At 34.0% G+C, this 26,072-nt stretch overlaps 1 protein-coding gene across 1 annotated transcript in view; it reads left to right on the forward strand.

Annotated features, from left to right (window-relative positions):
* Positions 1-26,072, forward strand: part of LOC148949234 (uncharacterized) — a 92,527-nt gene that overhangs the window by 52,224 nt on the left and 14,231 nt on the right. Inside the window, exons 3-4 of the mRNA XM_089092879.1 lie at positions 7,463-7,615; positions 16,165-16,348. Coding sequence (XP_088949005.1) covers positions 7,463-7,615; positions 16,165-16,348 — 337 coding nt within the window. The remainder of the gene's footprint in view (positions 1-7,462; positions 7,616-16,164; positions 16,349-26,072) is intronic.

A 26,072-nucleotide genomic window follows, 5' to 3' on the forward strand; every position in this document is an offset into this window, starting at 1 on the left:
TGTTTTATCTAAAAGGCTCAAGCCTTGTCTAGGTGCAAATACTACCGAAACTATAAACCCAAAATCATCAACTTAGATTTCAGCGCTAGTTGTTATTAATTTCTCTTATATACGTATTAAAGTTATTTCCAAGTGACAGAAATCTTTAGAGGTTTTCTACTTATTTTAACTTTTATCTTCAAACTTTTATCCCCAAGGGGAAATTCAGACAGGCAGTGGTAGCTTATCGTAATTACAAAGTAAAAACACTTACTCCTTGGTTGATCCAAAAAAGACTACCTTGTTTCCGAGGCAAAACTACCCCGATTTCTCTCTCATCCGTAAGTTATATTCTTTTTGCTACTTGATCCGTTTAGCAATCTTCCCTCCCTCCTAGCAAATCAACCACTTTTTGTTAAAAGTAGTTTCTTTTCCTGTCTTTCAAGGCCTTGCAAACCTGGTCTAAATTAGGTCTTAACATATCACGGGTTCAAAGTTCGTTTAATTCTTGGACAAAGAGTGTAAATACAAGATTTATGACTAGTTATGCAAAGAGAAGTTATTTTCAAATTCAAGCTAATTTGAAATTGTCGCTATATTTCTGATCTATGAAGCGAAAGGGAATTCCAAGGTGTAATAAAATTGAGGTACTAAATTTACACAAAATAAGGCCTCCTTACAATCTCCCCCACTTAAAATATTAGTATGATTTTTTTTTTAAAAGGAATAAACAAAAGGAAACACAAATTTACTAAGATCTAGTTTAACTCAATTTCAAGAGTGTAAAAATGTTATACGTTGATGTCCAATATGCTGTTACATCTTTCCTTTTCTTCTTGTAAGGAAACTCGCATTTGCCTCACTTCATCTAGGCCAATGGTTGAACTAAACCTATTCTAAAAGTAAATAAAAGTTAAATATTCAGTTTCATCTTCCTAATGTAGTATAACTTATAGAAAGCTCTCAGCCAGAACCCTTATGAGCTCATGCAGATATTCTTAATCTACAGGTTGTTTTGTTTGTTGTTTCGCGGCATCCAAAATCAAACCCCTGCTCTTTTGTTGATAAGAACAGATAAATCGACTCTTTGATTACTTTAAGTTTAAATTTGAGCACAGCTTTAATAAAAAGAAGATATATTAATTGACCTCTACGAACAGCGAGTGCTATATTCTTATTTGGGCCTTTTCAAACTTTATTAACAATTTTTTTTTCAAATTATAATTGAATAATTGAAATATTATATAAATTTTCAAAAATGTATATTAAAAATGTAATAATTTAGAAATAAAAGTAAAATGAAGTCAACGATGAAAGAAAAAAAAAATATTTAAACGGTTTCTATTTAAAAAAAATAAGGTTTATAAAGTTTTATTAAATATTTAATTTTATTAAATAATCTCATGTGTTTAATACATAACAATTTAAAAAATTATTAATATTTTATTTTTTTATTTGTCTAAAATAAAAGTAGTCTCTTATATACGTACTATAATTGTTATAATTTATTTTACTGATATTTTATATCATACCAGCGGCGCTTTTTATTTTAAATAATAATTAAATTATTAATTGAAGTGAGTTTACTCTCATATATTTTTATTTTATGGTGATACTACTATAGTGTCATCTTATAAAAAATATATCGATTGATCCGTACCTAACCCAAAAAATATAAAATCATTTTATAAATGATAGATATATGAAGTTTTTGCCACTGGAAACAGAATGCTGAACGTTTCGATCATTCTGAACCCATCTTGTTTTTTTATATAGAAAAATCCAAAATAACCAACTATTGCAATGGTTGTGTCGCCATATTGCAGCTAATCGATTTATAAAGTTCCAGTAGGCCGTAACGCCTTTAATTAACCGATATTCTAGAGCCTATTGGCAGTGAATTTTCAACTTCGAAAATTTTCCTAGGAATGTCTGCCAGATCTTTGACAATGTCTGTGAAACTTTTATTGTATTCTTGAAAAATAGACAGGATTTCTGTTTCTATTTTCTTTACTTTCTTTTTCGTTTTGAGTTATCCTTGTGTGATGTGTGCTTTTATTTGTAATTTTAGGAAATTTATTTAATTAATTTCTTTTTATATATACTTGATAATTCTCTTGGAGGTCCTTCCCAAAATTTCTAAGCTTTTGTTTCTTTCCGTTCTTAATTCTCTGCCGAGGTCACTTACTAACGATATAGATCTGTCCTACAAGTGTATTGACTTTTCATTTTTTTTGGTTAAATAATATACTTGATGAAGAATTTTCTCTATATTTTCTTCCGTTGTTAGTCTTGCGACCCACCCTATTTTGTCCCCAAAGTAGTAATAGATTCCGTTTGTTTCGTTTTGTGTTATCCGTCATTAATGTCTCTAGTATATACATTTGTCGCCTTTGCGTGTTGGGATAAAAGCTTTATTCGATGCTCTATAGCTGCTAACCTTTTTTTGCTTCCTTAAGGGGTAGACACAACTATTTCTTGAAACATTGAGAGGTATATGGAACTTTTTCCTGCATCCTTAAGAGGTGAACGCGCCCCATTTTTGTGTGCTTGAGAGGGGTCCTCTCAACCTCCCTCTGAAGTATATGACTCCCTGTCATGACATATCCGTGACTCCTAGTCACATTAAGTCTATTCCTAACGGTTAACCTACTAAAAAACTACGGAATTTCCACCTCTGCCTTCCGGTTGGTCCCTCACCAGTGCTCGGAAGCCGGAGTACCTTCAGAAAATTTGCTTTAATGTTTTGCCTTGGGCTGATGTATAGGTGTTTTAGCTAAACAATAGTGTGCTTTGTGTACAATTTTTCTACAGTGGATCTAAATTGGAGGTTTTCAAAGTTCGACTGTCTATGTTGAACCACAGAAATCCAGCAGATGATGAGAGAGTTTTTTCTTTTACTAAATCTGTACCGGGACTAATTATGCCTATTTGATCTTGACATATCTTTCATTTAAGGAATGTCGAGACTCGTTGTGAATCTTTGTATTTCTCCCCTTTATAAGAAATAGCTTGATTAATACGAGCACTGTCATTTTTTTCTAAACTCATCTGTATTTGTTTAAATGCGGTAATCCATGAATTGATTTAATTTGTATATGTCTGTATCGATATGGGAGGCACTTGCTCCACGAATAGACTTTGAATCCTACTTGTGACTTTTTCACCTCCATATTGCCCTTCTAGAGCATTTATTCTAGACTGCGCTTGTTGTAGTGCAATTTCTAACTCTTTAATTTTGTTTTCATTGGAACTCATGATGGTTCTATCCTTTTCAATTCTTAGCGTTGGAAACGTTTTGATCCCGTATAGCATTTTAAGTCGCTAAAATGGGTCTATTTATAAATTGTATGAGATTTTTCTCAGTACCTTGATTTAAATTTACCCTCAAGTTTAGTATTATAATTACACACTCTTGAGGATGATTAACCTATGACCCTATTTAAGTAAATTACAGACGATTCAGATACTAAAACTTGTAGCAAAGAGAAAGAAAAGGAGAAAAAAGAAAGAATCTTAGGAAGACAAAAGATAAAAGTCTGTCTGAGCTTCCCTTTTAGGTTAAAATTTTGATTAATGAACACTTTTGCAAACTTTTCTGTCTTGGATAGGTTTGGAAAACTGAACACACACTTTCTTGTGAGGAACAGGACTAAATTGTACCGAATTATAGAAATTTAATTAATCCTCCCCCACTTAAACGAAAGTTGTACCGAACTTGAGTACCGCTGCGACCAGTTGTACCCTGAGTACCGCTGCCACCAGTTGTACCGAACCTGAGTACCGCTGCGACCAGTTGTACCGAACACGAGTACCGCTGCGAGCAGTTGTACCGAGCCTGAGTACCGCTGCGACCAGTTGTACCCTACCTGAGTACCGCTGCGACCAGTTGTAAGGTTGCCCCTTACTTACAGGGCAAATAAATTTGGTAGCGTGATACAAACTGAGGCGTTGGGTAAGAAATCGGTACTCGGAATTCAGTGACAACTGATTTTATTCACAAAAGAAGATAAAAAGAAAAATATTCTAATTCTGTTTATGTTGAATATTTCCAAACCTCTTCTAGGTCTAAGGTCTAATGATCTACTTGTTCAATCCACCAATGTTTAGCGAAAAGAAAAGAATAAGTTAATACTAGGCAAACGATTGTTTCTACTTAAAAAGGTTACACTTGAACAGCTAGTCAAGGCTTGAGTTCTGGGCTATTAAAATCCTTTAGTTCAAGCTATTGTTGAGCTAAGCTAAGAATAACTGTACTTGCTTTTAATTCAAGTTTCATTAACCCAAACCAAGGGATTCTCTTATTATTTCTTAAAAGGGCTGTGTATTCCTTTGATCTTCACTAAGCTTTAACTTTAGCAAGGATAACTTAATTGAAAATATATGGACATAACGGTTTAGAAATTCTTAATCTGACAATAATGTGCCTTTTTCCCCTAACCTACCTGTTTAAACATTAAGGTCACCTTTGTATAAACATGCAGTACGGGGTTAACGAAATGAAAGAATGATTAAAACGAGAACTGTGTTCCTCTTCGTATAAACGTCTGAAGATTGCTCAAAGGGGGGGGGGGGGGTAATTAATGTTATTGGACAATAATTCTAATTTTTGGATATAAGTGATCTATAAATTCAAGCTAAGCCTCAGGGGACTCTAGGCTGAAAAGGGGAAGCAAAAATGACTCTCCTAGCCTTCTCTTCTTGGTTAATGTTTCCTTTCCTCTTTAAACCCCCAGTTATTCAAAGCTCAAATTCCTGGGAAGAAATTTAATTTGGCTTATTCTACCCTTAAAATTCTGTTTTATCCAAATGGCTCAAGCCTTGTCTAAGTGGAAATACTACCGAAACTATAAGCCCAAAATCATCAACTCAGATTTCAGCACTAGTTGTTATCAATTTCTCTTCTATACGTATTAAAGTTATTTCCAAGTGACAGAAATCTTTAGAGGTTTTCTTCTTATTTTAACTTTTATCTTCAAACTTTTATCTCCAATGGGAACTTCAGACAGGCAGTGGTAGTTTATCGTAATTACAAAGTAAAACACTTACTCTTTGTTTGATCCAAAAAAAGACTACCTTGTTTCCGAGGCAAAACTACCCCGATTTGTCTCTCATCCTTAATTTATATTCTTTTTGCTACTTGATCGGTTTAGTGACCTTCCCTCCCTCCTAGCCAATCAACCACTTTTTGTTAAAAGTAGTTTCTTTTCCAGTCTTTCAAGGCCTTGCGAAACTGGTATAAATTAGGTCTTAACATATCAAGGGTTCATATCAAGTTTGTTTAATTCTTGGACAAAGAGTGTCACTAAAAGACTTATGACTATTTACGCGAAGAGAAGCTATCTCCTAATTCAAGCGAATTTGAAATTGTTGATATATTTCTGATCTATGAAGGTAAAGGGAATTCCAAGCTTTAATAATATTGAGGTACGAATTTTACACAAAATAAGGCCCCCTTACACTGTTAAACAGACCCGTGAAAAAGGAAAGAAAAGACTGCTGGTACCGCATTTGATGTTAGTAAACTGGTTCCAACTTGTTCTGTCTTCTGATAACTGTGTTCGGGGTTCTAACTTGTTCTGATAAGTTTGTTGGTGGGTGCGTTTGGGGGGAGGATATACCTACATCTTGGCTTCTTCGAATGTATTGTCCAAATCGGGAATGGCTTCGGAGGTCAAGGTTAAGTTATCAAGGAGTGTTGATTCGGGTGGGGGTAGAGATTCCTGAATGTTGAACAATGATTTTAACCATAACTAAGCAAAGGTGAAACAAATATTGAAAAATCAACTTAGTTTTTCAAGAATGACCTAGAATTTGAAAGACCACGCTTACACTTGACTTTGTTGGCCAATAGTGCTAATAAAGCACAACCGATCTTAAGAAATGTATATGAAGTAAGAAAGTGCATTGCACAAGAGCATGTAGTGGGAGGAATATTATGTGAAGTAATGAAGCGTATTCAGCTTCTCCGTGCAGTTCCAATCGTCAGATCAACAGCACAGTAGCACCCGCTTAGTACCCTTAGACGTCTGAAATCATATCTTCAATCAACAATGGGACCGAAGCAATTGAACAACTTGGCTGTTTGGCATACCCAACGAGGTGCTTTGGGTGAATTGGATGTCCGACAAGTCATCAACTGCTTCATATTCAGCAATCCTGTCAGACGGTCGACATTTCCACCTTTCTAAAGGTAGTCTAGCCCTAATAATGGTATTTAGAGCAATTTTAAACCTTTATAGTATAGACAATTAAATACATACGGAATGTTTTAGTCTAGTCCTAACAATGGTATTTAGAGCAATTTTAAAACTTTATAGTATAGACAATTAAATACATACAGAATGTTAGCTTTTCAGTTTTAAATATTAGTATTAGTTTAGTATTATATTTACTATAGTGCTATATACGTTATTTTCAAATACTTAAATATTTTGATTTTCTAAGACTCAATTAAACCTGGATATTTATCTACTTGTTGACTGACAGTATTAGGCATGCTGTATTAGCTTTATCAACTGTATTAAAACGATTAAGATATTGTTTTATTTAATCAACCCTATTTGTAAGGCTTTTCGAGTTTTTCGGAATCTTGAGTTACCAAGAGTCGAGTTTTGGGGTTCTAATGTTGATCATATGACTCTAAAATGCTTCAAAAAACCTGTAAAACTCACTGTTTTTCTTCTAAAATATAAAAAAGTTCTGACAAGACCCACAGTATGAGCCCTCCCAACATTTTCTTTCTTCTTTTTTCAAGTTGGCGCCACTGCTTTAATTTCTAAAAGCAATTAATGCTTTAATTTCTCGTCATAAGTTTAGTAGACTCATGCGACATTTAGAATCAACCTTCTCTTTTTAATATATGTGCAAAATCAAGGAAATATTGTATATAAATCTCTCAGACATAAGTAATTATTAATAATTTAAAACAGAATGATTTTTCTACAAACAAGTTGGGGTATAGAGAGAAGGAGAGAAGGAAATCTGAGAATGTATTTTTTATTTATTGCTCTTAAATTTCATAAACTACAAAATTTCACTAGCTATACAATTAAGCAATATCAACATCATCAATATTAGTACAAACAATTCAGCACAAAATATTAGTACAAACTGCATAGTATCACAAACATGAAAAACAATGTCACAATATAATACACATTGCAATTGCGATATTACGATACAATGCACAATATTAACATAAGAGAAATAATTTCACTAATATCGGAAACAATATCACAATGCATGAACTCGTCTATCAAAATATTTGAGTATGCCAACCAGCATCAGGTCGTTTTGTCTAGAATTCGTTTGTTTTTTATCAATTGACTGTAATGTAAACAGTCGCTTACCCGACAAACTTTGGTGCTTGGAAAAAAATAGCCGAGTAATGTGAATAAAACTCAGATAAATGTAACTGGTTGTGTCCGGAAGTGATTACTTACCCTATTAATTTTCGATTTCTGATCGGCTTAAATTGCAGGCTCGAAATAATTTGAAAGTTTGCTTCTGCGATGCAATTTTTGGGATAGTTATTGTTGGATATCTTATTGTATTTCTTTGGAGAGGAACGTTCTGCTTGTTAGACGTTGCACTCCTACCAGACAACTTGGAAGTGTCAGCACACTTTTCAGTGGTAAGTTGAACATACTATATTAAATACGTTTTCAAAATAAAATAGAATTCCAGCAACATTATCTGACCTAGAAGAAGAGTGCTGAGAATGAAGCTTTCGAAAAATGGAAAAAGAAATTATTTAATGTCGTATAGATAAACCTGCATTAAGCCTATCTTTTTTTAAACACATAAAACCATAGTATTTTTCAAGTATAAAATCTGATCATCATTCCTAAGGAGGTGGTTAGTTCTTCAAAGAAAGAAGAAGAAGCAACTACGTTTCATGTACTAAAATGTGCAAATATACTAACTTTATGCTAAAGAAATGTTCTAAAATATACTAACTCTATACTAAAATGGATTTTTTTTTTTTTTTTACACGGACTTGAGATTACTGAATCACTGCAAACATTTATCCACGAGGCATATCAAAAGACTTAACGCTGTCAGAAAGAGGTAATTTTACTTGGCTTGACAAAATAGTTACTTCATTTAAGACGAGCCAAAGATCCTTTTAGGCGACAGGAAAAAAATACCTATAGTATGCACTATTTTGTGAGAATCGGAGGTAGAACGTTTTGCCCCCTTCCGCCAAACACAAAATAATAATTCTTCGTAGTATAATCTCATATAATTTGGTAGATGCTCCAGACACTTACTAACATAGGTGCCCATAGGCTGAATTTTAGGGGGGGGGGCTTACCTGGTCTGTTCGGCACTTCCAATGCTGTATAATCAAAATCTCAAGACAAAATATCATAGGCAGTGCGATAGCACTGCCTAAGCAAAGAGTGATTTGGGCACAATATATTATTTTTTTTTTTAGATCAGGGCACTTCTTATAGAACTTAATGTCATAGAAACTTCAAAGAGAGCTCATGGAGGGCAACCAGCCCCCCTCCCTCCCCCACGTCAATCACTTTTTAAAACACATCCGATCAAAATTTTTAGATAACTATTTTGTTCAGCCTAGTTTAGAGGTCAGGAAATTGTGACTTTGAGGATGACAGCCCCCCTCCCCACAACCCTCAGGGCAAGGGTTGTATGTTATGCCCTGGGGGATATAAGGTTTTTTATAGAAAGTTTGGTCGCATAAATCTCGGAGGGGGCTTATTTGATTGGTAATCAGAAGTTCTACTGGCCCTTTTAACAGTCAAAAGGGATTGGAGGTCAACCAGCCCTCCCCCCCCCTGCACCAATGATTTTCCCAAACACTTCTGATCAGAGTCTTGTGATATCCATTTTGTTCAGTATAGTTGAAAGGTCCAGAAATTATGTCTTTAAGGATTACCCCCCCCCTTACCCCCATAGCCCTCAGGGCAAGGGTTATAATTTACGCCCTTGGGGTATATAAGGTTTTTATAGAAATAGTGGTCGTATAAACTTCGGAAAGGGCTCACTGGATTGGTAATCGGAAGTTATGGGGCTCTTTATAAGAGTCCAAGTGAACAGAGGGTCAATACCCTCCCCCCCCCCCGACACACACACGTCTTATTTTCACAAAACACATCTGATAAAAATTTTAAGATGGCCATTTGTTATCGTCGACACTTCGAAAAGGACCCATTTGGTTGAAAATTGAAAGGGTTAGTGCCCTCTTTAATAGTCAAATGTGATTGGAGGGCAAATATCCCCCCCACGCTCATCATTTCCCCAAACAGTTCCAAAGAAAATTTCGAGATAGTTATTTTGTTTGACGTAGTTTAAAGGTCCAGATATTATGTCTTTGAGGATGAGACCCCCCTCATTCGTCTGGGCAAGGGTTGTAAGCTATGCCCCGAGGGCATATACGATTCTTATGGAAACGGTGGTAGTATAAACTTCGGAGGGGACTCATTGGATTGGAAATTGGAAGTTTAAGTGTCATGGTTAAGATTTAAATTTATCGGAAGGCAGCTGTACCCCGCCCCCACGTCATATTTTCCTCAAATGCATCCGATAGAAATTTTGAGATAGCCATGCGTTCAGACATAGTCTAAATATCTCATAATACGGTCTTTGGGGTTGACACAATTCCCCAGAGTATGGGGGTGAGGGTTGTAAGCTATACCCCGGGGGTATCTAAGGTTTTTATGAAGGGGTGGTCGTGTGAACTTTAGAGGAGGTTCATTTGATTGGAAATGTATAGTTCCAGTTCCATTTTAAGTTTCAATCGTGATAGAGAGAAAATAGCCCCCCCCCCCTTCCCTAAAATCCTGTTTTCCCCAAACACAGTCGATCGAAATTGTGAGATAGTCATTTTGCAACCAATAGTAAAAAAAAAATATAACAATGTCTTCAGTAATCAAATTTAAGAAATATTTACTTTAAACTAAATCAAAACAAACTATGAGCATGTGGACTTTCAAAAAGATGACAAAGTAATATCTTAAGAACAACTTATGTTATTAAGTTAGAACTTTAAAAGTATGTTGTGGGGATTTGAACTAGCCAGAAGGCAATATGTGTTTACTTTTAATGCTACCACTAATGGTTGAAACATTTGAAGAAGCTAAGTCGAATCAAAATAAAAAGTTCTAGTGTTCTTTCTAGGAGTAAATTAAATAAAAAAAAAACAAGTTTTTTAAACTGAAAGTAAGGAGCGACATTAAAACTTAAAACGAACAGAAATTATTCCGTATATGAAAGGGGCTGTCCCCGCCTCCCCGCCTCGCGCTTGACGCTCAAGTTTTTTTTTTTTTTAAAAAAATAATTTTTTATAAAGAGTCAAAAATTATAGTAAATATCGAGGCGGTGTGGATGGGACCGCCCCTTTTATATAAGGACAAATTTATGGTAGTTCTTATTTTTAATGTCGCTCCTTACTTTCAGTTTAAAAACTTGTTTTTTTTATTTAATTTCTGATCGTTTTTTAGTTAATGCATCTTTTATTTGCATCAAAATTTTACTTTTCTTTTGCTAAATGGATGTCTTTACAAATTAACTTACGTAACTAACTTCTATATTCGTATATTTTTCTTCTGGCAAAAAATACAAAGTTGCAGATTTTTGCAGATATGAGCTTGAAACCTATGTAATAGGGTTTTCTGATACGCTGAATCTGACGGTGTGATTTTCATTAAAATTCTTTCACTTGTAGGGGATGTTTCCCCCTCTTTAAAAAATCGAGTAAATTTTCTCAGGCTCGTAGGCTTTGATGAGTAATACTAAACTTAATAAAATTTATATATTTAGGATCAGCATTATAAACACATTCTTTTGATACATTTATTGACATCAAAATTCCGTTTTTAAAAGTTTCGATTACTATTGAGCCGTATCGCTTGTTTTTTTATTGTTTTTTTTATTACGTATATGTTATTACGTATGTGAAGGGGTTCTCCCCTTAGTCAATACCACGCTCTTTACGTTAAAAAATAAAAAAAAAATTTGATTCACAAACCCCTGAATCACAAAGGCCGTTTAATTAGAATAGATAGCTCTTTTGAAAGCACTAAAAAAAACTGTAGCGTAAAGAGCGAGGTATTGACTTGGGGGAGACCCCCCTCACATACGTTATAATTGCTGTTCGTTTTAAGTTCTAATATTTCTTCTTATATTTTAGTTGAAAAAACTTGTTTTTTTTATTTAATTTCTGATCGTTTTTTAAATAATGCTTGGAAATCCGGCGCCCTTTCATAGAAATGTCCCTTACCCCAAAGAAACATCCTCCACGTACATATTCTCCAGAGTAACCCCCTCCTCTAGCCCCCCCCCCAGAAAAAATCCTTCCTGAAAATGGTTGTATACTTCCCAATAACCAATAAATAATGCTGGCAAGTCCGGCGCCCCCTTCATGGCAATTTCCCTTCCCCCATGAAAACTTCCTTCATGAACAGATCCTCCAACATAACCACCGACCCACCCTTCCCTCCCACTACCAGAAAAAAACCTCCTGAAAACTTATGTATACTTCCCAATAACCAATACTATATGTTAATATTGGGTAAAGTTCATAACCTTTAGCCCTCCCTCTGGGTACTTCGGGCGATCAAGTCACCCTAAAAGACATATTTATCATATTTTCGACCATGTTGAACAAAATGGATATCTCAAAATTTTTTATCGGGTGACTTTGGGAAAAAAATAAGCGTGGGAGGGGGCCTAGTTGCCCTCCATTTTTTTTGGTCACTTGAAAAGGGCACTAGAACTTCTAGTTTCCGTTCGAATGAGCCCCCCACGATATTCTAGGACTACTTGATTGCTATGATGACCCCTGGGAAAAAAAAAAAACAAATAAACACCCATCCGTGATCTTTCTTCTGGCAAAAAAATACGAAATTCCACATTTTTGTAGATAGGAGCTTGAAACCTCTACAGTAGGGTTATCTTATACACTGAATATGACGGTGTGATTTTCATTAAGGTTCTATAACTTTTAGGGGGTGTTTGCCCCTTTTTTTGAAAATCAGCCAAATTTTCTCAGGAACGTAACTTTTGATGGGTAGCACTAAACTTAAGGAAAGTTATATATTTGAAATCAGCATTGAAATCTGATTCTTTTGATATATCTATTGGTATCAAAAACCCGTTTTCTAGAGTTTCGGTTACCATTGAGCCGGGTCGCTCCTTACTTACAGTTCGTTACCACGAACTGTTTGAAAGAGATTGGAAGGCAATCATCCCGTCTCTCAAGCCGATTTATTTCCCAAACACCTCCAGTCAAGATTTTGAGACAACTACTTTTCTGAGCATAATAGAACGGTCCAGCTACTATATCTTTAGGAATATTGGGCATGTCAAACCCCCACAATTATGCAATTGGTTCATTATGCTTTATAACTAAATGCTACTTTAAACTAAATCAAAAAGCATTGGGTTTGCGGTTGCCAATAAGACACTTCAGCAATATATCGATAACAACTGAGGGTATTAAGTTGAAGCTTTCGGGGCTACTACTGTTACTAATTCTGCTCTTACAATTTAAATTAAATAAAAAAAACAAGTTTTTTAAACTGAAAGTAAGGAGCGACATTATAACTTAAAACGAACAGAAATTATTCCGTGTATGAAAGGGGCTGTCCCCTCCTCAACGCCTCGCTCTTTACGCTAAAGTTTTTTATTATTTTAAAAAATAAAGTTGTGAGACAGAGTCAAACTTTAGCGTAAAGAGCGAGGCGTTGAGGAGGGGACAGCCCCTTTCATACACGGAATAATTTCTGTTCGTTTTAAATTTTGATGTTGCTTCTTACTTTCAGTTGAAAAATCTTGTTTTTTTAATTTAATGTCTGATCGTTTTTTAGTTAATGCAGCTTTTATTTTGGCTCGCCGTCATTGAATAAGTAAACAAAATTTGCATAAAAATTTTTACTTTTCTTTTGCTAAATGGCTGTCTCTAAATTTGGTTCTGACGTAATTTACAAAATCACTTACGTAACGAACTTCTATAGTCGTATATTTTTCTTCTGGCAAAAAATAAAAAGTTGCAGATTTTTGCAGATATGAGCTTGAAACCTATGTTATAGGGTTTTCTGATACGCTGAATCTGACGGTGTGATTTTCATTAAAATTTTTTCACTTTTAGTGGATGTTTCCCCCCTCTTTAAAAAATCAGGTAAGTTTTCTCAGGCTCGTAGCCTTTGATGAGTAATACTAAACTTAATAAAATTCATATATTTAGAATCAGCATTATAAGCCCATTCTTTTCATACATTTATTGACATCAAAGTTCCGTTTTTAAAAGTATCGCTTACTATTGAGCCGTATCGCTTGTTTTTTTATTATTATTTTTTTTTATTACGTATATGATGGGGTTCTCCCCTTAGTCAATACCTTGCTCTTTACGTTAAAAGTTAAAACATTTTTTAATCCACAAACCCCTGAATCACAAAGGCCGTTTAATTGGAATAGATAGCTCTTTGAAAGCACTAAAAAAAACTGTAGCGTAAAGAGCGAGGTATTGACTTGGGGGAGAACCCCCTCATATACGTAATAATATCTGTTCGTTTCAAGTTTTAATGTTGCTTCTTACATTTGGTTGAAAGAACTTGTTTTTTTTAAAATTTAATAACTCATCGTTTTTTAAATAATACTTGGAAATACGGCGCCCCCTTCCTAGACATGCTCGTTGCCCCGAAGACGCATCATCCAAGGAAATAGTATTCCGAGTAACCCCCTCTTCCATCCCCCCCCCACCAGAAAAAAATTCTTCCTGAAAATGTCTGTATACTTCCCAATAACCAATACAATATGTAAGCAATGGGCAAAGTTCATAACTTGCAGCCCTTCCCCTTGGAACTGTGGGGGATTAAGTAATCGTAAAAGACATATTTATTAGATTTTCGACTATGCTGACAAAATGGCTATCTCAAAATTTTAATTGGGTGACTTTGATAAAAAAATGAGCGTGGGAGGGGGCCTAGTTGCCCTCCATTTTTTTGGTCACTTAAAAAGGGCACTAGAACTTTTAATTTCCGTTCCAAAGAGTCCTCCCACGATATTATAGGACCACTGGGTCGGTACGATTACCCCTGGGGAAAAAAAAAACAAACAAATAAACACGCACCCGTGATCTTTCTTCTGGCAAAAAATGCAAAATTCCACATTTTTGTAGATAGGAGCTTGAAACCTCTACAGTAGGGTTCTCTGATACTCTGAATATGATGGTGTGAATTTCATTAAGGTTCTATAACTTTTAGAGGGTCTTTCTTCCTTTATTCGAAAATTAGCCAAATTTTCTCAGGAGCGTACCTTTTGATGGGTAAGATTAAACCTGATGAAATTTATATTTTTTAATTTGGAATAAAAACTTGATTCTTTTGTAGTATCTATTGGTACCAAAATTCTGCTTTTTAGAGTTTCGGTTACCATTGAGCCGGGTTGCTCCTTACTTACAGTTCGTTACCACGAACTGTTTGATAAATAAATAGACTGTAAGTGTATCCAGGTTGTCAAACAGCATAGATAGAATTTCTTGAAAATGATATTAAGTTTTTTTTTTTCAGGTCAACTTGAGGAGGTATAAAATTAAATTAAAAAATAATATTTGTGTCAGGATTAAAAATTGTTGAAAAAGTTTCTCCCACATACAAATAGCAAGCTAAACTATGAATTCTTATAATAAAAATGACCAAAAAGATATAATTTTTTTTTTCATGAAAATGACTATGTCAATAAAAAAGTAACACAAATTAATTTAAAAAAACTTTTTCCACAAGGTAAGTTTTTCAAAGAAAAGCAAAGAGCTCCATTAAGCCAAAAATGGGTAGAAATGACGTCAAGTAATCGTCCAAGCGTAAAATTACCCCAAATCACTATCAATAAATAAATAAAACTCAAAACGGACATAAATTAGAATAAATAACCGAGTCGAACTCGAAACGAGCGAAAATTAACAGTAATAAGGCTGATAACCCCCATGCCTTCCCAAGACCAGAATATAATTTGCACTTTACTGAAAATAAAATACGTTTAAAAGTTTTCACTTTTTTTTACCTAAATAAACAGAAAAAAATTAAGACTTTAAGGGATAAATATCAGTAAATGTATATTAAACGGACAATCCATGGACAATCCAGGGTCACTGACAATCCAGACCAGAACATTTGCGCTTTACTGAAAACAAAATACGCTTAAACGTTTTCACGTTTTTTACTTAAATAAATGCAAAACTTTAAGACTTTAAGAAATAAATATCAGTATAAGTATATTAAACTGAAATTGGAAAAAGTTTTTTTAAATTAATACAAATATAAGGCAGAGTCATTCAGCCAGCCCCCCCCCCCTTATGGGCGCCCATGCTTACTAATTATGCAAAGTAAGATTTGTGTCATCCAGGGTGCAGCTATCCCATTGCCCTCTTCATGTGACCTTAACATGACTCAGGTTTTTTTCTTTTTTAAGACGATTATATAGTGAAAATAGGTGAGATTCTTCGTTTCATACACCTTTGATTTTTTTTTTTTGCTATTGAAATATAAATGTAAAAGAAAAACATACTTTTCTTCCCTTATGGAGGGATTTTCAACTTCTTCAAGCAGACCATAATACATTACAGTAAATCTAAAATTCGTAGCAATGGGATTTGCCTGTAGTCCTTGCACAATATTTCCAATTATAGAACATTATCACATTAGGCCTATATTTTTGCCGAATCAATCTGCTAAGATCTTGCATATTTTGACTTTTTTTTCTTTTTTTTTACACATCTGTAGACATTGGTCTTGCTTCTCAGGCCTTTATTTTGGAAATGAAAGTGCTTTTTGTTGTGATCGCTGATATAAGAACATTGATGAGAACATAATAAAAATCCTCTGTTCGATTTCTTATTAGGCAGAAATTTTTTAATTCAAGTACGTTATTGCATATTTTAAGTTTTTTAATTAATTAAGTGTATTTTGATTTAATCTAAGTCTGTTTTCCGGAGACTTAGGGAATAATTTGAGTGGCTGAACCAATTTGACTGTTTATAATAATAATAAAAAAAAGTCTTAATGCAAATAAAATTCCCTTTTTAATACGGAAATACAGGAAAGTAATAGCCCTGTTTTAATTTGGTTTTAGCTATTAATTTAAGAGCTATTAAAAAGGCTCTTAATTAGCTCTCTTTTAGTTAGAAAATTACAAAATTTTCTGTGCATTTTTTTTTAGGTCATTGGATACAGCATTTCTATCTCAGCAATATTTCTGCAATGGCCCATTTCTTCATTGGCTGAAATCTCGAAAGGAGGAAGAAGAATAATGGTTTTGAACTGTCTCACTTTATTTGCTTATGCTGGGTCAGTAATAACATGGAGAGGATTTTGGAACATCTACCCTTCTGCAATCTTACCAGGTATACTATGTGCACTCACATAAACATAATTCATGCTCACACGTATGTGCACTCACGTAAACATAATTCATGCTCACAATCGTATATACATTTAAATATCATCCTCAGATATTGCAAGAACTATTGAACAATTATTGAAAGTGTAAATCACTGTATATAAATAATATAACAGTAAGATCAAGGCTTAGTGATTTTTGGCACTACATCCTCGGCACGTATAAAACAGCTCCTCACATGTACTCTGTCATTAGCGGGTCAGTCATTGTCAGTCATTGAATAATGGTGCGAATTTGTATTATTCGTAATTGCGAAAGCAGAAAGAAACGGGGTGATCCGGCGAAGTGGTTTGCTACTGTCCCATCTCACAAGTATGGCTTACCTCATTGGCTTATGTAGGGTTTTAAAAAAGGGGGCGGGGGTTGATTAAATTTGTGAAAATATTTAAATTTCTAGTGCTAACTTCTAATCAATACTGCAACAGGGAAACAGCCAGAATTCCATAGTGGAGAGGGATCCACAAAGTGGCGGGACCATTTGAAATTTGCCGCAAAATTTGTTTACAATTATACCTTTTTTGAACAAATGGGCAAAATTTTAAAATACTTGTGTTTGATTATCTCCTTAATGAGCTCCTCAGTACAACAGAAAATAAAAATCAAACCAGTAACAATAAAGATATATATAAAAAAAGAAGTAACTATATTTAGTTTAGCTGCAAGTCTATATTCACACCCACCACGTAATTTCTCTTTGAGAAAAAATTGATAAGACTTTGGAACTGAAATATCAATGCGAAGCGCCAAATTTCATAATCAAATGTCAGTAGAGATGCCATAATATCTCCGATCAGGGCTCCTTATATGGGCATAGAGTCATTAGGGAGAATGGGGTCAATGACCTCTTTCTCCAGGTGTGTTTTTGGAACGCTCTCAGCGAATGTTATGCCGTCCAGGAATTTGGAACACCTGTGCTGACAGTCATTAATCAAATTATTTCCAGGGAATGTCCGACAGATGACGTCAAGTTAATTAATGTCTTTGATACATTTCCAAAGAGAATTGTCTCCGAGACAAAGTTTAAAGTCTGACAGATGACGTCATGATTGATTGATTGACACGAAAGGGGAATTAATTTATTGTTCTAAAGAGAATTGATTCACGAAAGGGAAATTAATTTGGACTTCTAACAAGAGAACCGTTTCCGAGCAAATGTTTTGATCTTAGCGCGCGAAAAGGTTTCCAAATAATTGAAATAAGCCAGCGCAGGGATGCCAAACAAAAGGAACATGCCGAAATTCCGTTTTGGGATAATTTTGGAGAAACCGTTTTAGCTATTTTATGGAACTATTTCGGCGAAACAGTTAGAGACATTTGAAAGAAGATTTTAGGAAAGGTTTTAGAACAGAATTTGAGGGTGGTCGTTATAATACACAAGTTTCATTTGAACAGTGTTGTGAGGTCCTCTACCCCAACCCCAAAGGGTTCCAATCCCCCTACCCCAACCCCGAAGGAAGCCCCCGGTACTCAAAGGTCCCCAAGCTCCCAAAGGGCCCCCCGACCCCCCAAACGCCCTCCCCAGAACCCCAAAGGCCCTCCCCGGTCCCCAAAAGCCCTACCCGAGCCCCCAAAGACCCTCCCGGGTCCCCAAAGGTCCAACGGGCTCACAAAGGACCATTCGGCCCTCAAAGGCCCCCCCGACCCCCCAAGGCCCGCCCCCGTCCTCACAGGGCCCACGGGCTCACACACGCCCAGTCGGCCCTCCAAGGCCCCCCCGAGCCCCAACGGCCCGCCCCCAGGCCCCAAAGGTCCTCCGGGCCCGAGAAGTGCCGCGGGCCAGGAAAGCGCCGCATGGGGATGCGCCGCAGGGGGATGCACCGCGGGTCAGAGGAAGCGTCGCAGGGGATGCGCCGCAGGGCTGCGCCGTAGGGAGGCGCCGCAGGGATGCGCTGCAAAAAGTAAACTAAAAAGTAAAATTTCGAAATGTTATCCCCCAAACGCCCTCCCCGGGCCCCCTAAAGAGCCCCCTCTCCATTTTTTAATACTTTTTTATGGCTTTATTATATCTTTTCTCAACAAGTTCCATTCATAATGTCATTCCTAAACCCATTTTCCAACCTCAAAGAGTCCCCTCCCCAATTCGTAAATACTATCTAGAATTTTTTAACATGGTATTTTTTTAACTTTTTACATATCTTAAAATGAGATGAAATATGCTTACGGCTCTACCAATCGTACTCTGTGCTTGTTCATGGACACGACGCGGCTTTTCCACTGGTACTCTATGGCAGGTTATCGACACTACCGAGTTTATTGCATGCATTAAATCAGTATTTCTTACGCAGTGGAAGGATCAACACACAATTCATATCTGTAAAAAGTGAAGATGAATTATTCGACGAAAGTGTGTGCACATGAAAAAATCATTGTCGTGTTGAACGCTGACAAGGAAAAATACCTGAACTATGAAACGAGTGCAAGTGGAGATCTTATTGGCAATGTATGCATACGTTGTCATAACAGTGAGGAGTTAAATTCCTTTGGTGTACCCAAGAATTTCAATCGTGCAAACGGCGGATATGCAAGAGTAACATTACCAGAGAAATTAGTGCTCAAAGAGAATGCAAACTTAAAAATAATTGTCGATGATCGGGGACAACTCCTTGCTACGGCTTCTGGTAACACATTACCTGTTGATAAATCCTATCATCCTCTTTCCGGTATTAGCATTTTAAAGAGAACAAGAAGAAGACAAGCATACTCCTGCACCAACATCATAAATCATATCATGTCAATGTGTCAAAACTGCCATCTATGTAAAAATAATGTGACAATAGACAGTGAAATCGCAGGCAGAATAAAAAGGACATTAGCAGACAATATCATCAATGAATATAAAGATGAATTGACGGAAAGTGACGCGCAAGTGTACTAATAATGTGTAATAATGTATTTAACGTATTTTTATATTAATATTCTACATGTCATTATTTCATTAAAAATATTTTATGCATTATTTTGTTAAGTGTTCATTATTTTTAGGGGTTGTCAGAACGTTAACGTTCAGAATATCTATTAAAAAGGTCAGAGATGAAAGAAAAAGAATTTTTAGAGATAGAGATGCTACTAGCAGACTCAATTTTCTCAACGAAGCCAAGGAAAGTTCAAGGTCTCTTCTGAATTTTACCAAAGAACACGCTACAATTCTAATTGCTCCAGAGAAAACAAAAATCTTCCAATTCAGTTCTTTATTTCACAAAGACATAAAGAAATTTAAAGTTCAATTCTAATTTTTCGATGTCAGATAGGAAAAGTTATACTATGATTTTGATTATTTTCATGGAAGATAAAAAGTTCTAGTTCAATTTAAAATTTTCTCAACGAAGTGAAGAAAAATTCAAGTTCTCCTCTGAATTTTACCAAAGAACACGCTACAATTCTAAGTGCTCCAGAGAAAACAAAAATCTTCCACTTCAGTTCTTTATTTCACAAAGACATGAAAAATTTAAAGTTCAATTCTAAATTTTTCGGTGGTAGAGAGGAAAGGCAATACCGTACTTGTGAATATTTTCATGGAAGATAAAAAGTTCTAGTTCAATTTAAAATTTTCTCAACGAAGTCAAGGAAAGTTCAAGTTCTCTTCTGAACTTTACCAAAGAACACGCTACAATTCTAATTTCACCAGAGAAAATAAAAATCTTCCACTTCAGTTCTTTATTTCAAAAAGACATGAAAAATTTAAAGTTCAATTCTAATTTTTCGATGGCAGATAGGAAACGTTATACTATGATTTTGACTATTTTCTATGAAGGTAAAAAGTTCTAGTTCATTTTTAAATTTTCTCAACGAAGCGAAGAAAAGTTCAAGTTCTCTTCTGAACTTTACCAAAGAACACGCTACAATTCTAATTGCTCCAGAGAAAACAAAAATCTTCCATTTCAGTTTTTTATTTCACAAAGACATAAAGAAATTTAAAGTTCAATTCTAAATTTTTCGGTGGCAGATAGGAAAGGCAATACCGTACTTGTGAATATTTTCATGGAAGATAAAAAGTTCTAGTTCAATTTAAAATTTTCTCAATGAAGTCAAGGAAAGTTCAAGTTCTCTTCTGAATTTTACCAAAGAACACGCTACAATTCTAATTTCGCCAGAGAAAATAAAAATCTTCCAATTCAGTTCTTTATTTCACAAAGACATAAAAAATTTAAAGTTCAATTCTAATTTTTCGGTGGCAGATAAGAAACGTTATACTATGATTTTGATTATTTTCTATGAAGGTAAAAAGTTCTAGTTCATTTTTAAATTTTCTCAACGAAGCGAAGAAAAGTTCAAGTTCTCTTCTGAACTTTACCAAAGAACACGCTACAATTCTAATTTCGCCAGAGAAAGTAAAAATCTTCCACTTCAGTTCTTTATTTCACAAAGACATAAAGAAATTTAAAGTTCAATTCTAATTTTTCGGTTGTCAGATAGGAAAAGTTATACTATGATTTTGATTATTTTCATGGAAGATAAAAAGTTCTAGTTCAATTTAAAATTTTCTCAACGAAGTGAAGAAAAATTCAAGTTCTCTTCTGAATTTTACCAAAGAACACACTACAATTCTAATTTCTCCAGAGAAAACAAAAATCTTCCACTTCAGTTCTTTATTTCACAAAGACATGAAAAATTTTAATTTCATTTCTAAATTTTTCGGTGGAAGATATGAAAAGCAATACATTACTTGTGAATATTTTCATGGAAGATAAAAAGTTCTAGTTCAATTTAAAATTTTCTCAACGAAGTGAAGAAAAGTTCAAGTTCTCTTCTGAATTTTACCAAAGAACACGCTACAATTCTAATTTCTCCAGAGAAAATAAAAATCTTCCAATTCAGTTCTTTATTTCACAAAGACATGAAAAATTTAAAGTTCAATTCTAATTTTTCGATGGCAGATAGGAAACGTTATACTATGATTTTGATTATTTTCTATGAAGGTAAAAATTTCTAGTTCATTTTTAAATTTTCTCAACGAAGCGAAGAAAAGTTCAAGTTCTCTTCTGAACTTTACCAAAGAACACGCTACAATTCTAATTGCTCCAGAGAAAACAAAAATCTTCCACTTCAGTTCTTTATTTCACAAAGACATAGAGAAATTTAAAGTTCAATTCTAATTTTTCGTTGAGAGATAGAAAAATTAATACCGTACTTGTGAAATATTTTCACGGAAGATAAAAAGTTCTAGTTCATTTTTAAATTTTCTCAACGAAGCCAAGGAAAGTTCAAGTTCTCTTCTGAATTTTACCAAAGAACACGCTACAATTCTAATTGCTCCACAGAAAACAAAAATCTTCCACTTCAGTTCTTTATTTCACAAAGACATAAAGAAATTTACAGTTCAATTCTAATTTTTCGATGTCAGATAGGAAAAGCAATACCGTACTTGTGAAATATTTTCACGGAAGATAAAAAGTTCTAGTTCAATTTAAAATTTCCTCAACGAAGCCAAGGAAAGTTCAAGTTCTCTTCTGAATTTTACCAAAGAACACGCTACAATTCTAATTGCTCCACAGAAAACAAAAATCTTCCACTTCAGTTCTTTATTTCACAAAGACATGAAAAATTTTAAGTTCAATTCTAAATTTTTCGGTGGTAGAGAGGAAAGGCAATACCGTACTTGTGAAATATTTTCACGGAAGATAAAAAGTTCTAGTTCAATTTAAAATTTTCTTAACGAAGTTAAGGAGAGTTCAAGTTCTTCTGAATTTTACCAAAGAACACACTTTAATTCTAATTTCTCCAGAGAAAACAAAAATCTTCCACGTCAGTTTTAAGTTCACCAAGACATGAAAAATTTAAAGTTCAATTCTAATTTTTCGATGTCAGATAGGAAAAGCAATCCCTTACTTGTGAAATATTTTCACGGAAGATAAAAAGTTCTAGATCAATTTAAAATTTCCTCAACGAAGCCAAGGAGAGTTCAAGTTGTCTTCTGAATTTTACCAAAGAACACGCTACAATTCTAATTGCTCCAGAGAAAACAAAAATCTTCCACTTCAGTTCTTTATTTCACAAAGACATAAAGAAATTTAAAGTTCAATTCTAATTTTTCGATGTCAGATAGGAAAAGTTATACTATGATTTTGATTATTTTCATAGAAGATAAAAAGTTCTAGTTCAATTTAAAATTTTCTCAACGAAGCCAAGGAAAGTTCAAGTTCTCTTCTGAATTTTACCAAAGAACACGCTACAATTCTAATTGCTCCAGAGAAAACAAAAATCTTCCACTTCAGTTCTTTATTTCACAAAGACATAAAGAAATTTAAAGTTCAATTCTAATTTTTCGATGTCAGATAGGAAAAGTAATACCATACTTGTGAATATTTTCATGGAAGATAAAAAGTTCTAGTTCAATTTAAAATTTTCTCAACGAAGCCAAGGAAAGTTCAAGTTCTCTTCTGAATTTTACCAAAGAACACGCTACAATTCTAATTTCTCCAGAGAAAACAAAATCTTCCACTTCAGTTCTTTATTTCACAAAGACATAAAGAAATTTAAAGTTCAATTCTAATTTTTCGGTGGCAGATAGGAAAAGTAATACCATACTTGTGAATATTTTCCTTGAAGATAAAAAGTTCTAGTTCAATTTAAAATTTCCTCAACGAAGTCAAGGAAAGTTCAAGTTCTCTTCTGAACTTTACCAAAGAACACGCTTCAATTCTAATTTCTCCAGAGAAAACATAAATCTTCCACTTTAGTTTTAAGTTCACCAAGACATGAAAAATTTAAAGTTCAATTCTAAATTTTTCGTTGAGAGATAGAAAAATTAATACCATACTCATGAATATTTTCACAGAAGATAAATACAATACATGTGAATATTTTCCCGGAAGATAAAAAGTTCTAGTTCAATTTAAAATTTTCTCAACGAAGTCAAGGAAAGTTCAAGTTCTCTACTGAATTTTACCAAAGAACACGCTTCAATTCTAATTTCCCCAGAGAAAACAAAAACCTTCCACTTCAGTTCTTTATTTCACAAAGACATAAAGAAATTTAAAGTTCAATTCTAATTTTTCGGTGGAAGATAGAAAAAGTAATACCATACTTGTGAATATTTTCACAGAAGATAAATACCATACATGTAAATATTTTCCCGAAAGATAAAAAGTTCTAGTTCAATTTAAAATTTTCAAAACGAAGTGAAGAAAAGCTGAAGCTCTCTTCTGAATTTTCTTAAAGAAGTGAAAAAAGTTTGCCCAATTCTGAATTTTACCAATGAAAATGAAAAAAGCTCCAACTTCTGTTCTTAATTTCTCAATGACATAAAACATTCAAAGTTCTCTTCTAATTTTTCCAAGAAAATAAAAAGGTTCCATTTCAGTTCAGGTTTTTCCTCAAAGAGTAAAAAAATTTAAAGTCCTATTCTAATTTTAAATTAAATTTTACCTGCTTTGTCTTATGGATTTACCCCTCAAATTTTTAAACTAGAAAATGAGGGACTTGTTCTATTATTAAAGACAATCGTTCAAACTCGTTCATCTTACCTCCAAAACAATAGGTTCGCTTATGAATAAATAAATATTAATAAATAAATAGAAACATTTCTACATATTTAAGTTAGGTTAGATTAACTTGTCATGAGCTCTCATGATAAGTTAACCTAACCTTTTCCGGTGAGTATGGTTAGGTTAGGTTAGGCTAGATTAAGTTAGGTTAGATTAGGTTAGGTTAAGTTAGCTTAGGTTAGCCCACGTACGCTTCACTTAGGTTAGCTTAGGTTAGGTAAGAGTCAGGACAAAAGTTTGGTGTTTGTTTAGGCTAGGTTTGGTTAGATTAAGTTAGGTTAGATTAAGTTAGGTTAGGTTAGGTTAGGCTAGGTTAGCCTACGTACGTGCGCGTACGTAGGCTAACCTAGCCTAACCTAACCTAACCTAACTTAATCTAAGCTAACTTAATCTAACCTAACCTAACCTAATCAAACACCTAACTTTTTGCCTGTCTCTCACCTAACCTAAGCTAACCTAAGTGACGCGTACGTGGGCTAACCTAACCTAACTTAGCCTAACCTAATCTAACCTAACTTAATCTAGCCTAACCTCACCTAACCATACTCGCCGGAAAAGGTTAGGTTAACTTATCATGAGAGCTCATGACAAGTTAATCTAACCTAACTTAAACATGTAGAAATGTTTCTATTTATTTATTAATATTTATTTATTCATAACCGAACCTATTGTTTTGGAGGTAAGATGAACGAGTTTGAACGATTGTCTTTAATAATAGAACAAGTCCCTCATTTTCTAGTTTAAAAATTTGAGGGGTAAATCCATAAGACAAAGCAGGTAAAATTTAATTTAAAATTAGAATAGGACTTTAAATTTTTTTACTCTTTGAGGAAAAACCTGAACTGAAATGGAACCTTTTTATTTTCTTGGAAAAATTAGAAGAGAACTTTGAATGTTTTATGTCATTGAGAAATTAAGAACTGAAGTGGGAGCCTTTTTCATTTTCATTGGTAAAATTCAGAATTGAGCAAACTTTTTTCACTTCTTTAAGAAAATTCAGAAGAGAACTTGAGCTTTTCTTCACTTCGTTGTGAGAATTTTAAATTGAACTAGAGCTTTTTATCTTTCGGAAAAATATTTACATGTATGGTATTTATCTTCTGTGAAAATATTCACAAGTATGGTATTACTTTTTCTATCTTCCACCGAAAAATTAGAATTGAACTTTAAATTTCTTTATGTCTTTGTGAAATAAAGAACTGAAGTGGAAGGTTTTTGTTTTCTCTGGGGAAATTAGAATTGAAGCGTGTTCTTTGGTAAAATTCAGTAGAGAACTTGAACTTTCCTTGACTTCGTTGAGAAAATTTTAAATTGAACTAGAACTTTTTATCTTCCGGGAAAATATTCACATGTATTGTATTTATCTTCTGTGAAAATATTCACGAGTATGGTATTAATTTTTCTATCTCTCAACGAAAAATTTAGAATTGAACTTTAAATTTGTTATGTCTTTGTGAACTTAAAACTGACGTGGAAGATTTTTGTTTTCTCTGGAGAAATTAGAATTGAAGCGTGTTATTTGGTAAAGTTCAGAAGAGAACTTGAACTTTCCTTGACTTCGTTGAGAAAATTTTAAATTGAACTAGAAATTTTTATCTTCCATGAAAATATTCACAAGTATGGTATTACTTTTCCTATCTGACATCGAAAAATTAGAATTGAACTTTAAATTTCTTTATGTCTTTGTGAAATAAAGAACTGAAGTGGAAGATTTTTGTTTTCTCTGGAGCAATTAGATTTGTAGCGTGTTCTTTTTTTGGTAAAGTTCAGAAGAGAACTTGAACTTTCCTTGACTTCGTTGAGAAAATTTTAAATTGAACTAGAACTTTTTATCTTCCATGAAAATATTCACAAGTATGGTATTACTTTTCCTATCTGACATCGAAAAATTAGAATTGAACTTTAAATTTCTTTATGTCTTTGTGAAATAAAGAACTGAAGTGGAAGATTTTTGTTTTCTCTGGAGCAATTAGAATTGTAGCGTGTTCTTTGGTAAAATTCAGAAGAGAACTTGAACTTTCCTTGGCTTCGTTGAGAAAATTTTAAATTGAACTAGAACTTTTATCTTCCATGAAAATAATCAAAATCATAGTATAACTTTTCCTATCTGACATCGAAAAATTAGAATTGAACTTTAAATTTCTTTATGTCTTTGTGAAATAAAGAACTGACGTGGAAGATTTT

This window comes from Artemia sp. Qi Xiang Cuo, chromosome 8, assembly GCF_049724085.1.
Source record: "Artemia sp. Qi Xiang Cuo chromosome 8, ASM4972408v1, whole genome shotgun sequence".
Lineage (NCBI taxonomy): Eukaryota > Metazoa > Arthropoda > Branchiopoda > Anostraca > Artemiidae > Artemia > Artemia sp. Qi Xiang Cuo.